Raw genomic sequence first — 17,633 nt, forward strand, 5'->3', positions numbered from 1 at the left:
GGGAACCTTGGAAGCGATTGAGAGCACTTTTTATTTACTTGCTTAAAGAGGACAGATTTCAAGGGTGGCACTGTGTGTTTCCTTCTCTGAAAAGGGGGTGGTTGGGTCAAATATACTTGGACATCTGCATTAGATAGTTCAGACAGCCTAAAGGAAAAATCTAATACCCAAGCACTGAGGGCAATTGCCCTTGTCTGGCAGGATATGTGACAATGGGTTCCTAGGAGAGTTGAGAGGACCAACAGCCATACAGGCTAAAAATTTATCTGTTTTTTCATTTGGATGGATCAGTGGTGTGTTCAGTTAATCCCCACAAGCACACAAACCCCACGGGAACTCATGCCTAGGGACCTGGGTCCCTTTGACCCGCCCACATTTAGCTGATCCTCCCACATTCAACATCCCATCATCTTTTTGTTTTTTTGGTTTTGGGGGCCACAGCCAATTATGCTCAGGGCTTACTCTTGACTCTGTGCTCAGGGATTAATCATGGCAGGCCATATGGGGTGTAGAATGTTGAACTCAGGTCAGTAGCCTACAAGGCAGGTGCCCTCCCTGCTTATAGTTGCTCCAGTCCAGCATCCATTATCTTTCAGTGGCCCCGAATTGTGGACCTGCTGGCACTCAGGATCCTGAAGAGTGGTCTTTCCTTGTCCTTGTCCTCCTCCCTGCATTCTGAGTTCTGATAGTTCTCTCTTGATACAACAGCAAGGGTCAAACTCTTTCAGACAAGACATGGTCATGTTGATTTGGGGGTGGGGAAACCACAGACTTGGTTGGGGACTTTTGTCCTTCTTGGAACCCCTCTCTCAGTTCTTCCTCCAATGGAGAGAAGAGGGCCAAGAACAGTTTTTAGTCCACAAACTTAACTCTTTATTCATCTCAGCTATCCAGCATGCAGAGATACTGAGGTGGTAGTGCCAGAATTATCCCTAGCTGGGGATTACAAAAGAGCCTGAATACTCTTACATTAATATTTTTCCCCTCTGATACACTTCTCTCAATCTAGGCCATAAGTCCCTTAGGAAATCAAGGAAGCTTATGAGAATCAAGATTAGAAGCAAATTCAGGACCTTTTGTAAATGGTATCTGTGAACTGCTGATTTAGCAAGGTAGAGGTGGGGGATGCAACCTTAGAGATGGATATGATTGTAGCTAAATAGATGAGCGCCTAAGATTTATCTTCTGCTACTACTATTATCTCATATCCTTCCTAAATCAGTTGCCATAAATTGATAAATGTAAACAGAAAAATAAAGAAACCTCCATGTTGGAGATTTATAAAGAAATATTATGAAAGTTTGCCTTTTATTTTTGTTTCATCCTCTAAGTATTAGCCATTCTATATCTTTGGTTCCTTAATATGTGGGTCTATGACCTTAAGATATTTAAAGTTCTGGTGGATTGTAGAATGTTTCCTTTAGGTGCTCAGATTCTCATTGTACATATAAAACAAATATTTCTTGAATGAGAAAATTAAGACATTTGCTTAGCCTATTTTTCTTGATATTTAAATAAGACCTCAAAATTGTCTACAGATTTATTCCTTACAAACACTATTTTCCCCTTTCAGTTGGGGAGCATGTTCTGAGCTACATAATATTAGCAATACCCCAATTTGTCATGTTAAATAATATTTTTAAATTTTAATACCATCAGCCCATTAGAAATTAAAATATGTTTGGTTTGTGTATTTAAATAACTTGAGGCAAAAAATATTGAAAAAAATCTTTTATAGTCATCATGCTTCTTCACATATAAGACTTTTTTTGTCAGCAGATTTACGAAGAATATGCTTCCTGATAACATGTAAAATAGTAGCGGGGTAAAGTAAAACTAATCACCATCAGTAGGTAATTCGATTTTTTCCCTAATCCTAATTTATGCTGTGTTTTAGAACAGAACCTTTCCCCTATTTAAAAAAAAAAGTTTCATGTAATCAGAAAAAACACATACCAAGTTTGTGGAATGATCAGCATGATAAAGCAAGATAATCCTCCATGGTGATAATCAATGGCCTGTTTTGCTGGCATTTCCTTCAGTCAAACAGGTCTAACAGAAGCCTTCTGTCATTAATCAATAGTTGCTTTGTGAGCTTGTAAGAGGTTCTAAGAATTTACAATCTAACTTGCAAGTTCTGCTGAATTTACCATACTGATACCTTTCATCTTCTCTTGAAACTTGGTCCAATAAATGAGGAGGTGCTTTTGACTCTTTATTCCCACTCCATTTGAGATAGTGCAGTGACCTTTAAGAGCCTAAGACAGCACAGAGACCTTAAGTCACGTGTTTGTTGCATGTGAATGAAGCTCAACCCTCACTCTAGGGGAAAGATTGTGCACTGTTGGAGGGAGCATGGCAAACATTTAATTCAATGACAATTCTAGGTAAATAGGTGCTCTGGGAAGGGAAAAGTTAGCAAAGTTTCTGTTCTTTTGTTTTATTTATGGGTCACACCTGTGATACTCAGGGGTTACTCCTGGCTCTGCACTCAGAGGGACATAGAGGGAGGTGATGCTCAGGGGACCATATGGGATGTTGGGGACTGAACCCAACTTGGTCACATGCAAGGCAAGCATCCTACCCTCAGTACTATCTCTCTGGCCCCAGTTCCTGTTCTTTAATTGGATGGAAGAAACATTATAATATTAAACCCCAAAATGATAAAACTAATCATTTCAAAGGCTTTTTGTTTACTATCTGACTTCACTAACTTCACAGTCAGTTCATTTTTTAAAAGAGAATTTAATGCTACCCTTCATAGATGATGTTCCTTGCTTAACCTTCATTTTCTGTAGTGCTTGAAGCAAAAGTAGGACTTCTATGTAACTGATAATTTTAGGAACTGAACCAGGCATTTGTTAAAGAATAGGTTGCTCACTTCTTATCACAAAGACTAAAACATTAAAATCTTATAAAATGCTATAAAATTGTTCTTAAAAAATTAGTACATCTGGGAAATCATATTCCTTGGGTAGCTATTAGTTCATTCAAACCCACTCTCTTGTGGAGATCACAGAGTGGCAAACATTTTTCTTTCTGAAGGAAATAGTACTTAGAACAGCTGGATCCAATTCATTTAATCAAGTCTCTCAACATCTTTTAGATCCTCTAGTTGGTGAGATTAGATGCTATCAGAGCAATGATTCTCCCTTTTGTCCTCTTTTCTACTGTTGTGTGGTCATGATGCAATAACTGCTGAGGTATTTGCAGACACAGGACATAATCAGGCTCCTCTATGAAGGTGTCGGCTATAGAGGATCAGTGTACTTTGGGGTGTGTAAAGGATATCAGTGTGCTCTTTAAGCAGCCCTACTGTGTTCCTTTGATGTTTACTTTACATTCTGCCATTTTCCTCTTTGTTCCCATCATTTTATCAGTTTTTTTGTCACTGTGAAGTTTGGCTAATGGCCAACTGGGTCATGCTCTGAGTCCTCAACACCTCTAACTTAGCTTTCTCTCCTCTAGACTTCTCATTTTCAGTAACCTGATCTTCATCCTCATTAACATCCATGTCTGAGATAGCTCCATTTTATCCAGATTTATCAACTACCTCTTGAACTCACCTTTCTCCCTCTAAATCCTAAATACCACTCCACTAGTCTGCCTGACTGGCTCTTCACACCAGTGTTGTTTGTACCTCCCTCCCTCTCCTTTGACTATGAAAGCACATTGCTGCAAATTGCCCTCACCAAAGACCATATTCACTTGGTTTCCCTTCACTGCTCTCACATTTCCACTCTTGTCTTCAGTGAGCTTCCCTACTGCCTCCTTACTATCAGACTGATGTTGCCTCGCACTCAGACCTTCCCTTCCACTCTTGGAAGATGTCTTGTTTGTCCTCATTCACTAAGGAAACAGAAGCCACTGGGCATGAACTTCATCTTTTTCTTCTCTCTGCCTTCCCATTCTTTATCCTGTGTAAGTCTTTCACCTATTCCCTTCTATTTTCAGTTGACTATCATCCATCCTAATTAAGGTGGGCCCCTTAGTTCACATCGACCTCATCTCCCATCTATAGGAGTCTTCTCTTCATCTTTCTTGACTCCTGTGTCCCCTTTGTCTCCTCCATGACTTGTTCCATGCCTTCATCCGAGAAACACATATGGGTCTTTATCCATACCCACATGGCTCTCAGGAAAACATGAAACAGACCCTTTGGATGATCTTATACATAGAATTATGCTCTCATTGTCTCACGCTTTTCACCCTCTTATCCAGCATCACCATTTTTTCTCTTTATTTAGCCCTTTCATCTGTCTTGTGCCTTCACTGTTATTCTGCCAAAATACGGAGTTATAATTCCCAAATCTAATTCACTTCTCTGTCTTAGTCTTGCTAAAATGAAGCACTTAATTCTTCTAAAGCCTAATTTCTTAAGCTGGAACCCCAGATGAAAATTTATTTTAAGTTTGTTTTAAATAAATTTCTTTATAGCTTATTATTGTGTAAACACAAAGGGGGGGGCAGCGGGGCTCTATCTCTCCCCTGATGCCCGCATTCCGTAGTCTCACACCGCTTCCCCTACCCGGGGAGGTCAATGACAAAGGGCAGGTGAAGGAAGGAACGAGGGCCAGGCTGGTTGGTCTCGGTTGCAGTTTATTCCATTCCGATCTCCATTCTCCTCTGATTCTCCTCCAGCTTCTTCCTCCCCCATGCTACTTCAGTCTCCTTCTCGCTCTCGATCAGGATCTGGATCCCCTGGATCTGGCCCCCCAGCCCACTCTTACAGCCTCGTTAAATCCCCAAGCATGAGGGGTTGGGTCTTACACATAGGTGTGGTCACAATCAATAGGGGTAAAGTTCTTTCCCTCAGGGGATGCTTCTTCTAGGACAGGTTCTTTTTCAGTAGGACATTCGCCCAAGAGCGGAACCCCGTGGGTGTGCTTCTCCTCTCCTTGTCCAATAAACATATAAGCATTCATAATATTAATTATTTTGTATGGACACAATAAGAGATACATTAAGCTTATAGAATTGCTCTCCTGGGGTCATCGAGATCTCAGACTACAGTGCTCAGGCCAGATTAGTCTTTCCTATTCCTAGCAGGGTCCTTGTCTCATTGTTACTTTTGGATCATAACAACATTTGTTCATGATCAAGCTCTTAACTTATAGTTAAGAATCATGTGCTTTGGCCTGGCCCATATCAAGCTCACAGCTTTCCCTGGGTCCTTTCAGTCCCTCATTGGGGCCCCGCTTTTGGGGTGCTAGGAACTAAGGGCAACTGAGGCTTAACTTGATAAAGCAGATGCCTGGAAATGAATAATATTCAAAGCCAATTAAATCCCAATAATTTAATCCCAATAATATTCAAAGCCATTAAATATTCTTTTAATAAAGAAAGACAATATTGATTGTCTTTCTGTGTCTATACAAAAAGGACATTGCTTTAAAGTAAACTATTCAAAAGACATAAAGAGAGGAGAAAGATAATATTTCACTCATACATATAAAATCATAGATTTCTGAGAATCTGACCTTATAAGTTAACAGAGTCTGATTAGGGGGAAAAGGTGATAGACCGGTTGGAGAATATAACATAGAGAGGAGTTTACAGATAAATGCAGTGGAATGGAAGTATCTCAGGAACACTGTGATAAACCTAAGCTTCCTGTGGCAAGGGGAATAGGACATACCAATGTTATCTTAAAATGTTTAGAGATTATTACCAGATAAACCTAAACTCTTTGTGGCAAGGGAGAAAGGACAAACCAATAATATCCTACAATTATGATTAATATTTTATTTGCATACCTATCTCAGTTGCATTTACATTTCTTGGGCAAAAAGGAGATACAAGTATTCTAGAATAACATTAGAATGATTTTTTAGAATAATGTTGTCCAATAGAAATGTGATGAGCCACAAATGCAACTTTTTCTTATAGCAACATTAATGAAAGGTTTAAATATATTAAGAAATTAATGTAATTAATCCATTAATATAATGGATTATGGAATAATTTTATAATTAATATTCCATAATGGAATAATTTTAGTAATGTATTTTAATACAATATATTTACAACTTTACTAATATTCATTCCTTTAAAAATTATCTTTTACTATATCTTCAAAATCTGTATATATTTTACAGTTTTAGTGCATCTTAATTTGGGCTTCCCATAGTTCAGGTGCTCAATGGTTGCATGTGTTGTCTGTGGCTTCTATGTTCAACAGGACAACTGAAGGAAGACATTCTCTCACTGATCTTTTTGAAAACATCTCTTGACCCTCCCCCTAATTCTCTGACCCTTTCTTCTTAGAGTTCTGTCTTTATTTCTTCTAGGACTTCAAATACTATAGGTCCTTAGAACTTCATTTTATCCTGGGGCTGGAGTGATGGTATAGTGGATATGGCATTCACCTTTCACACATATGACCCAGGTTCAATCCCCAGCACTTCTTATGTTTCCCCAAATGCTTCCAGAGTAGTCCCTGAGCACAGAGCTATGAGTAAGCTCTGAGCATTGCTGGGTGTGCCCCTCAAACACCTGCCCCCCCCAAAGTTACACCTTTGGTTATCCTTTTTAAAATTATTTATCTATACCTTTTGATTAACCTCATATATTGCACTCAGATTTATCTTTAAGTTGAACATGAAGTTGTTATAGCCACTGCACAGATGCAAAAGCTTTACATGCCAAAATGGAAATTATCTCTCCCTGTCAATATCTTTTTGTAACTGTGGAGGTCCACTAACATTGCTGCTTAATAGGGTCAGTCAATGGAGAGGTAGAGTGAGAGGTAGATGAAAAGCTTCATTAAAGTAGTAGGTCAGCAGTTTGGAAAGTGATAGATTCATTTCTTAGCAAACCATCATCATTAGAAACTACTTATATGGGGAAAAATGGGGAAGTCCTTTTTTAAAAAAAAAAAAAAGAATGGGTTACATACTGGTAGTCATAACATAAATTCTGTTTTTACCTGGTTTTCTGAAGCATATCAAATGAATCTGTTCTGTAAGTCAAAGGAAATATTCTTGATTACAATTTTTGCCTCTATTGCTATCTTCTGTGGGCTTTTGAGGAAGGAAAGGATAAGAGTAAATGAAAAACTCTTTTCGTTGCCAACAAGCCATGCCCAAAGGAGTTTGCAAAACTTAATGTTGAGTCTAATTCTTAATTTCCACTAACTCTCGATTCCTTCCAATTCTTAATTCCTTTTGGGCTAGATTCACTCTTTTCTCAATATTGCCACCATCTATTTAAATGCCCAAGCAAAAAGTTAGTATTCCACTTGAACTGTTTTTCCTTCATACCCTAAAGCCAATTAATTACAAAGTCTTTCATGTAAGTTTTGCCACCAGATTTTTTGGTGATACTCATTTATTTATTTTACCACAAGCACCGATCTAGACAAGGACTTCATCATCCCTCCCTCGGATAATTGTAGTGGCCTTGTCAATGGTCTGTTTATCTTTACTTAGGGTTCCTGTTCAACATATTCTTTTTGTTTTTGTCTTTGCTTTTGAACCACACCCGGGATGCTCAGGGATTACTCCTGGCTCTGCACTCAGGGATCACTCCTGGCAGGCTCAAAAGACCCTCTGAGACACCAGGGATCAAACCTAGTCCAACATATTCTTTATGCCCTCAATTGGGGTGAGAGGCAGGTAATCTGATATTCACCTAGTTAGCCAAGTCTCAAATTACATCATTACTTTAAATTTTTTTAACTTATTTTTTCATTTAGCCTGAGGTTTTATTTAAATTTGTTGAGCTTTCCTACATCATCCATATTCTACTGTAAGGTAAATGCCAGAGTTTATGTTTTGTTTGTCTTTCCTACCTTTATGGTTTTGGTATTTTACTTTTTTCCCCATTTTATTTTTTAATGTAGGACTGTTATTTATTCAGCCATTGATTAAGCTGATTGAATTGGGCATGAACTCCACGTTACTTTTTATTTTTTTATTGAATCACTGTAAGATACAGTTACAAAGCTTTCATATTCAAGACTCAGCTGTATAATGATCAAACACCCATCCCTCCACCAAAGCACAATTTTCACCACCAGTGTCCCCAGTATATATCCCCTCCACCCCCCAGTCCTCACCTTGCCTCCATGGCAGGCAATTTCCCCAATACTCTCTCTCTACTTTTGGGTATTATGTTTTTTTCTTTTCTTCTTCTTTTTTTATTGAATCACCATGAAAAAAGTTACAAAGTCTTTCGGTTTAAGTTTCAGTCATACAATGATCAAACCCCCATCCCTTCACCAGTGCACATGTTCTACCACCAAGAACCCCAGTATATACTCCCATCTTCCCACCCCACCTGTATGGCTAATGATTTTCACTTTACTCTCTCTATACTTTGATTACATTCAATATTTCAACAGAAAACTCACTATTCTTATTTGGAATTTTCCCCCAACAATCAAACTTGCTGAAAAGGCATCATTTGATAATTTGTTTTCCATTGCTGAGAATGAAGAGTATATGAGGTCGCGGCCATATGGTTTTAGATTTCTGGTATTTCAATAATTAAGTCCAGAGAAATTTCTGCCATAAGTTGAGTCACTGCAAGCTTGTACCTCCAGTTAGTGGGTATTATGCTTTGCTCAAATTTTCCCACCACCATTCAAGCCTGTCTGCCAGGGGAAGTTGCTAGATCATTTATTGTCCATTGCTCATTTTGAATATTATGAGTGCTGTGGCTGCCCGCTTCTGGAATCCTAGATTGTAAATTGTTGGGTTCCAGAGACATTTCTGTAGAGCACTAATCCATTTTGAAGCTCAGTTGGGTGACTCTGGACCAGGGCTGTTGGTGCACTAAGATGGCACCCAGAGGCACATTGTGGGTGTGACAGCTAGGTTGAAGAGTGGGCAGGGAGCTGAGGAGGGACAGCCCGGCGCCTCTGCCACCATACAACATGGAGATTTAGTCCTGGAACCTGCATACCTGGGCCTTGCTTGCAGAAGCTCTTGGTCACCAAGATTCCATCTGGAGTAGCTGTGGAGATTTTACCTGCTCCATCTGGGGTGCCCCAGTGAAATTGACTTGGCATGGGACGCAGAGAGATCTCTGGCTCTGTGGTGTCTTCTGGGACCCGCTGCTGTTGTCTCTGGCTTTTGATCTCTTTTGAGATTTATGGATTTCTGAAGCAAGGCCAGTAAATGAGCTTGTATAGCTGAGCCGGAGGTGGTTTGTGGGCATGGCTCCCACATACCCAACTTTTGGCCATTTAATTTCTTGGTAAACTTGGTCCCAAGTTGTTGGGGTCCGGACAAAGGCACAGCATCAATTTTGGGGTATCAGGAAGCCTGAAGGCACCATCAGGCTGCTGATGCACTCACTCTGCAGGTACATGTTGACCTGTTGGCGGCACCATAACCCCATTACTTTTTTTTAATGAGTTCTTTTATTTAATAAACATTATTTAGTCAAGAACAGTTTGAGGATGGTAGGTTTCTCTTGGGGAATTCTACTGAACTTCTGGACTCCTTTCAACTCTTCATCACTAAGAAATTCTGAAGATGATTTTGAAAAACATAGAATATATTGGACAAAATCCAATTTTCTTTGTTTTGACAGTCAAGTGCCACAGGGCTTTGGGAACTTTATAAGCTTAGAGCAGTGACACTCACTCTCCAGATTTCTATATGACATCAGAGTAATCTTTCAAAATTTGATTAAGCATGCCTCCTTTCCCCAGAAGAAATGCACACATGCAAACACAACCTTATCTGGGTATCAAGAGGTTCTGAGTCCCTAAAGAACATTCCTGGGGTGATAAAACTCAAAGGCAGACTATAATACAATAATGCTCAGATAATCTCATGGTTCCCCACCGAAAATCAGGATCAAGAGTATGTGAGATTCCAAGATATTTGGAAATCTCCTGGAACATTTTATAGCACACTTTGGAATCTGAATAAACCTACATTCCTCCCAAGCCACTTTGAACTTTGTCTGACTAATAATACTTAACAATTCAAGACTTGCCTTTCTTGGCTAAACGTAAGCTCAGTTTATCTAGACTCATGCCCCTCTTTATAGAGCGGCTTGGGATCACTTTGTTTCTCACCAGCTGCCCCAGCCTTGTTCAGTTGGGCTCACCTCGGCTCCTCTTGAATTGTACTTGACTTCGATAACCCAATGGGTTGTTTCCAATGTTCCCTGAAAGCTGGAAACCCTCTCATAGGCCTTTTAGGTCATATTGCATCCCTCTTACCACCAGCTCAGTGCTTGGGGAAGGGGCGAGGCAAGGTGACTGCTAGGCTTCAGCTTCTCTTAGGGGTCTTTGTGGGATGGGAGCCTGTATTGGGGCAACGCTTCTCACATCTTCAGGTGAGTCTAAACTTTCGAACATCCCAGGTGCTGGGTGGCAGGACTACGGTAGGGTTTATTTTCCCATGGCCCTTACCTTCCCATTGAATATGCTATTTCTACCGGGGACTTGAAGTACATGGCAGTTTTCATTCCTCTGGGTGGAGGTGGACCTCCAGCAGCCTGCCCCCCTAGCACTGGGCAAGAATAGGGCTACCTTGTTCCTGAACACCAGGCTTTATGCCTGAGTTCATGGGTCTCTCCTTGGCTTTCTGTTCCTCCCACACACAACACACACACACACACACACACACACACACACACACACACAGAGCTTCTTGCCTGGTCTTTTCCAGCTCAAGCCCATCCGCCTTCCTCTTTCCTGATTACCCAGTTTGTTTGCTCTCGTGCCAGGCTCTCTCTTAAATCTCTTGCCCACTGGAAGTCTTTTCTCCTCTATTTTCCTGAGTGACTTCAAAGGCTCTCTTGTCCCCACCCTCTTTGGGTCCCTTTGTGTCTCTGCTGCTCCCACTTCCACTCCCACCCCCACCCTAGCCCAGCTCTGACCCTTTCTGCCTCTTTCTGATGGTTCTCAGCTGTGTTCCACCTTCCTTACTCTGCTAGCCTGTCCCAGGCGGAGCAACCAAACTAATGTTTATTGGACTGAAAAGTGAGTGAATGTTCTCATGCACTCTTTTCCACCTCAGCAGAGCTTTTCATAGTCACATTTCTATTGTAATCTGAATCCAGGAGGATTTAGATCTACTGAAAAATGCTAAAGCTCCAGCATTTGGCTGTTTGAAATTTCGGGCGGTCCCTCCCATGTCTTATATTACCACCACTGTTTATAGAAGCCTTTAATACTTGTATTATGTTTTAACTTGCTTTCCTTTGGAGGCAGGGAATTGTCAAGTAAGTATTTCCAGCACCCTGCAAAAGCCCAGGTGTTGGTTGAGCATTCAGTACTAATTGTTCATGCAGAACCCGCGGCCATGAAGGGTCTATACTCATAACCCGCTAAATTTGCCACAATGCAGGTTTCTTCCTTTTGCCCCCTCAACTTCAGTTCTGAAGCAATACAGATGTAAACATATGCTTGTGAAATAAGAAAGAAACATTCTGAGATTGCTTTACTTTTCCGTTTTTAACTGAAAAATCAAGGTGAAGAAAGCATCGAATTGCCTCTACGTGTATATATATACAGTCTCGTGTATATATAAATACACGGTGTTTGTGCCTGTATGCATACTCTATAGACACTGTATAATATGTAGCATATTATACAACATGTGTGTGCCCTGAATATGAGCCCTGTGTCTAATCTCTGACTTCGCCTTTGAACCATGCTCTCGTCCCAGTGGCCTCTTGCTCCCTTCTCAGGCATTAGCTTGCTTTTGTCATACACTTGAACATCCTTAGGTGGAAGAAGAAACCAACGGATTTCATTTGAAAGTCCCACTAAAACAGAAGAAAGAGCAGATGTCCTGGGAAGTGATAATTAACGTGAAGGAAGCATCTAATTGTGAGAACTGGCATGTCCCTGGCCTCCCAAATTTGCTCAATTTGGCGGTAATGATGTCAGCCGGGGGTGTCATCTTTTTGGCAGAGCCGTGTTCCCTGCCCATTCTTGGGTGCTGATTACAATGCCATTTGGTCCAATTATCACTTATGATTACATAACGTGTTTTGATTGAAGAGTTTCTGTGAAAATAAAGGTACCTTGTTTTTCCCCAGCACAAAAAAATGCAAGCCGTTCCAGCAGGCAAGCTGCCCTACCAAGAAACACTGGGAATTAGTTGCCTAAATTATGAGTTGAACTTGACTGGCAAACAAAGCATCCATTATACACAATTCCCAAAAGCATCCAGGAGGATGTTATTGTTTTTCTGACGTTTCTCCCCAGCACACTCGGAAATCCGCAGCATTCCCAGGCACCTTCGCAAAGTCACAGAGAGTGTGCGGGAAGCGTCGACAAGGCTTCCTTTTTCTCCCCATTCTGTAGGCGATTTAGTGCAGAGTTTGCCCAGAGATGCCAGGGTATGAGCTTTCTGGATTTGTCAACTGGTGCACTCTTTCATTTCTGTTTTAGTTCTTTGCTGGCATGCTTGGGAAGCATGGATTGTGCCACACAGGAATGTCTGTTCACTTGGAAAATGCTTGTGCATGAATGAGGTGGTTACTAATGCAGCTCTAAATTATACTAAGTTTCTCACTTGGCTTTGTTTGCTGCTTACAAGGGGATCAAGGTAATCCTTTCTCTTTGCTTAGCCCGAGAGCAATCACTAGTGGATATGGAACATGCAGTGGGCGCTCCTGCAGGCTCCCTGCCCAGACCATTTCCTAAACTCCAGGAAGTCCGAATGAAGGGAAGCCCATTTCCATCTCTGAGTGTTGGGATAGTCACTTCAAAGCCCATGAGGAGGACCCCCTAGAAAGTCTCTTCATGCAATTTGGATGCCACATCTCTGAAGCCAAGACAAGAAAAGCCACCTTTGGTGTGATGCTAACAGTGGAGTGTGGACTTAAGGGAGCCCTGAAAATGAGAATGAAGTGGGGATTCTTTCTGTTTTCTCCCTTAGCTTCCTGCTGGCCCTTTGGTGTAGTGACAGTAACCTGGGCACTTTGCACATGGTCTTAGGGCCCTTTCCCAAGTCTCACTTCACATTGTGATGTGGTCTTAGACCACTTAATTCTGAACCAGTTGGCAGGTTCCTGTCTGAACAGTGCCCAGTGAGCTCAGGAGTGTAGCCTCTTCGTCTTCCTAATCAGGCTCCTGTTTAGTTTTAAAATCGGCCCCTTTGGCCCTCCTGGCTCCAGAAGGAGGATGTCCTGACCCTAGTGCCTTAGCTGTGGGACAGCCTCACTCTGCTTGTGAGCTGCGGCCCCGTTCATGAGGGACCTGTCCTGTCACTTGAGATAGTGTGCGGTGTGGGAGTGGGTAGGGGGTGGCAAGGCATGAGAAACCCAGTGGAGGGCCTTGTGAGTGGGGGACCCACCCTGGCCTCAGTACATGGTCCCAGAGGAGCACCTCTGACACCTCTGTCCAACATTACACTTGCTCTGACTCTTCTGTTTTCCAGACCACCTGTCAGCAGAGCAGCTCCACAGCCTGAGAAACTCCAGAAGAATAATATTACCAAAAAAAAGAAGCTGGTTGAGGTAAGGAGTTTTGACTGCTTTGCTCTTATTTCCATCACGGCTGTCTTAAGATGGGCCTGGTGGAATGCCCTGCCACAGAGGTGGGGTGGGGTGAAGGGGACAGTGTGGGGGTAGTGGGAGGGATGCTGGGACCATTGGTGGTGAAAAATGGGCACTGGTGGAGGGATGGGCACTCGATCATTGTATGGCTGAAACATAAGCATGAAAACTTGTAAGTCTGTAACTTTATCTCACGATGATTCACTGCAAAAAAAAAACCCTAATATTAAGGGGCTAGAGTAATAGCACAGTGGGTAGGGCATTTGCCCTGCATTCAGCCAACCCGGTTCGATTCCCAGCATCCCATATGGTCCTCCGAGCACCACTGGGAGTAATTCCTGAGTACATGAGCCAGAGTAACCCCTGTGCATTGCTGGGTGTGACCCAAAAAGAAAAAAAAAAACCTAATAAAAAAAAAGATGGGCCTGGTGGATGTTACCTTTGATAAGTCGCACAAGATTCTTTCATTGATCATGGTATATAGCGTTGTGACCTCTCATCCCAACCCCAGTGATCAGAATCACATCTACTCAGTCACATTTCCCCAGCCCCATTATTGGGATCTCAGCAGTACTAAGTGGAACACTCCCCATCAGATTCCTTCTCCCTAGATCTGTTGTCACTCAGGCTCTACCCTCAGCATCCCTTTCACAGATAAGAAATGAGTGAGAGAGAGAGTATATGCTGGGGGGGGGGAGAGAGAGACAGAGAGACAGAGAGAGATCTTTACTGCTTGCACACTTGCTCTGAGAAGTTCAGTGAATTGTCAGATTCCATGCCCAAGACCCGTCAGCCAGTCAGTAGAGTTTGAACTCAGTTATTAGTACTTGAGGATAGTCGTTCCAATAACCCTGCTGTTTTCAGAGTGTCTCCTAATGCGTGAAGGTGGTTCTCTAAGAATACAACGCTGCATGCCGCACCCTAACTTTAATACCATGGCATTTACTAACTATCAGTGGGGTACAGATTCATGGTTCCAAAACCTGAGTCGGTAGCTGCCTACGGCAGTGACTCTCCATAGCAACTCAGGTCTCTAACAACTGAACAGTCTATGATGTTTTCTTGAACTTTTATGCCCCTGTGTTTTTGTACCTTCTACTGTTTCCACCTCTGTTCACTCCCCATACTAGGTCTTCCATGCTCATCCCTGGCACTGTCTTTCTTCATACACTTCATTCAGAACCTTCCCCATGCACATACCCTTTCCCATAGCACATACTCCTCTGCCCTGACTTCTTACTTGTTTCTCCAACTAGACCAGACATTCTCAAATTTATAGCTTATTTGACCTACTGCTCTACTTTCAGGAAAAAAATGACTAACTGTGCCTCCTGAAATCTACCTTGTTTAAATGAACAAGATACCCCCTAGTTGTATATGAGGCCACCACCAGGGTGGTGGGATGGTAGTGTCATCTAATTTGGGAAACATTAGCTAGACCAGGAATTCATTTGGGTCAGAAACATCTATCTTCAAACTTTTTATTGGAATGGGGGATTTTGTCTGGAAGCTGTATTATGGAGCATACAACACAGGGAGAATACACAGCTTCAGGAAAGGCAGAATTCAGAAGCTAAGAAACCATCATAAGCCAACTGGATGACTTTTCCTACCTAGCTGGCCCTCATAGGTATGTGTGAGTCATTCTTCTCTCTCTCTCTAGACTTCAGGAATGACTTTGTTAGACTATTGGTGCTATTCTGCACCTAAGTTTACATCTTTTCATTTAAACAGCCTAGTTTACCAGTGGCAGGACTAAAGCGATAGCACAGTGGATAGAGCATTTGCTTTGCACGCAGCCGACCTGGGTTCGATTCCTCCGCCCCTCTTGGAGAGCCCAGCAAGCTACCAAGAGTATCCTGCCCACATAGCAGAGCTTGGAAAGCTACCCGTGGGATATTCAATATGCCAAAAACAGTAGCAACAAGTCTCACAATGGAGACATTATTGGTACCTACTCAAGCAAATCGATGAACAATGGGACAACAGTGCAACAGTGCTACTGTGCTACAGTCTACCAGTGTCTCCAGTTCTAAATTCCTGGAAAAAAACATCTGACTTCCAGCCTGAGTCAGCTTCCCACTAGGACTCAGGGGTCACATATGATATATATGGTTTCTGGGAAGCACATAGGAAGGTAGGAAATAACTGAAAGGTGGACATGACACTAATGTCAAAGGAGGAGAAGCACTTTCTGGACAAGCCAGTTTATGAACAAGTTGTACAGATTGCACCAACATATAGGCAGTGGATGTAAGGCAGTATTTTTAAATAAGTATGCATTATTATAATAATAATATTATTAGGAGAGTTAGTCCAATGTTTGCAGTTGGTGAAATTTGTAAACAGAAAAGCTAGAAACAGGAATGCTAAAGAAAGTGTAAACACATTTTGTGGGAAGAAGGACACTTGGCAGTGCTCAGGACTTACTCCTGGCTCTGTACTTAGGGATTACTCCTGGCAGGCTTGGGGGACCATATGGGATGCTGTGGCCACATGCAAGGCAAGTGCCCTACCCACTGTATTATTGCTCTGGTTCCCATACACACATTTTAAAAGTATTGTATCTTATCAACCAGAGCCTGGATGAAAAGATCACGGGGGGTGGGGTGTGTGTGTGTGTGTGTGTGTGTGTGTGTGTGTGTGTGTGTGTGTCTGAATTATGAATGATCTGAATCAGCCACTACTCCCTGACATAGAAGACAAAACAGGGGAAGAGAAAGACTGTAAACCTATAAAAGTAGCTGGTTGTTGAAAAAACACATGGAAATGACTCAAACGTCCAATGACAGATGAATGGATAAAAAAGTTTAAGTATATGTGCACAATGGAATATTATGAACTTATAAGGGAAAAAAATAAATATTTCTGTTTTGTGCAATGTGGATGGAACTGGAGGGTGTCATGTAAATAAAAATAAGTCAAAAGGTAAAGGACAAATATTATAGCACAGCGTGTAGGGCGTTTGCCTTGCATGCAGAAAACCCAGGTTCGATTCCTCCGCTCCTCTCGGAGAGCCCGGCAAGTTATGGAGAGTATCTCGCCTGCATGGCAGAGCAAGCTATCCATGGTGTATTCGATATGCTAAAAACAATAACAAGTCTCGCAATGGAGACGTTACTGGTGCCCGCTCGAGCAAATCGATGAGCAACGGGATGATAGTGATGACAGTGATACAGTGATACACTTATTTGTGATATATAGAGGAAAAACAGTAAAATAGGGCATGTGAGAAATGATCAGAGCAAATCTAAGCCCCAGCTCAGCTCCCCTAGAGTTCAGGCCAGGAGCGAACAGAGAACCTCTTAGACACTGTCCACATGGTGGACTCTGGATCACCTGAAGAGTGATTGGGAGTAAATCCACTTAATTTAGGAAGGTTTCTCAGATTCTATGCCGATTTTCTTAGTGCTTAGAAAAGGCTTTCATTCTCTTCTCAGCTAATCAGGAGCAAAAGGCTTTTAGTGAGTGGCGGTTTGTCTCATGAAACGGGACTTTTCATAATACAGGATTGTTCCTCTGCTCTTCCTTTTGGGAATATAGGAGCTTGCTCTTGACCATGTATTTGGCTATAGAGGATTTGACTGTCGAAATAACCTGCACTACCTGAATGATGGTGCCGACATTATCTTCCACACTGCAGCAGCTGGTGTGGTTCAGAATCTCTCCACAGGTAAATTCTCCACAGGTAATCTCTCCACAGGAAACCTCTCCACAGAAAATCTCTCCATAGGAAACAAAAATACCTTCTGAAGACAGGCTTCTCGTTTCACACTTTCATGTATTTTTTCAGAGGCCCCAAAGCTTAAACACTTTTCCTCCTTTTAGAGCAATTCCAAACTGGTATCATTTAATCCTACAAATGCTTAGGCCCACATTCAGAATCAAAGCCCTCTTTAATATCTTTCGGGAGGCCCTCGAAGAGAGGCCTTATGTTCTCTTCTCTCCTGGGAAGCTGAGAGGTTTGGAGAGAAGCCAGAAAGGGAGTGTGGAATGTAGAGAAATTCCTTCCAGGTGGTAATCATGAACAAAGCATGAGGGAAGTGATCTCATTAATTTTTTAAAATAGGTTATTTGGAATTTTTTACTTTTGTCATGGTGACCACCTCCCAGAATTACTAGGGTGGTGGTACATGTGATGCCAGGAATTGAACCCAGGG

At 41.9% G+C, this 17,633-nt stretch overlaps 1 protein-coding gene across 4 annotated transcripts in view; it reads left to right on the forward strand.

Annotated features, from left to right (window-relative positions):
• The window catches only part of EML6 (EMAP like 6), a 280,239-nt gene that overhangs the window by 242,991 nt on the left and 19,615 nt on the right, over positions 1 to 17,633 (forward strand). For 2 of the 4 annotated variants that reach the window (XM_055121945.1, XM_004609215.2), the window contains exons 29-30: positions 13,356 to 13,434; positions 17,017 to 17,146. In XM_055121945.1, coding sequence (XP_054977920.1) covers positions 13,356 to 13,434; positions 17,017 to 17,146 — 209 coding nt within the window. Of the gene's footprint in view, positions 1 to 11,172; positions 12,410 to 13,355; positions 13,435 to 17,016; positions 17,147 to 17,633 lie in introns of those variants that run through there. The other 2 variants (XM_055121948.1, XM_055121946.1) reach the window with 2 other exon arrangements.

Source organism: Sorex araneus, chromosome X, assembly GCF_027595985.1.
Source record: "Sorex araneus isolate mSorAra2 chromosome X, mSorAra2.pri, whole genome shotgun sequence".
NCBI classification, from domain to species: Eukaryota; Metazoa; Chordata; class Mammalia; order Eulipotyphla; family Soricidae; genus Sorex; species Sorex araneus.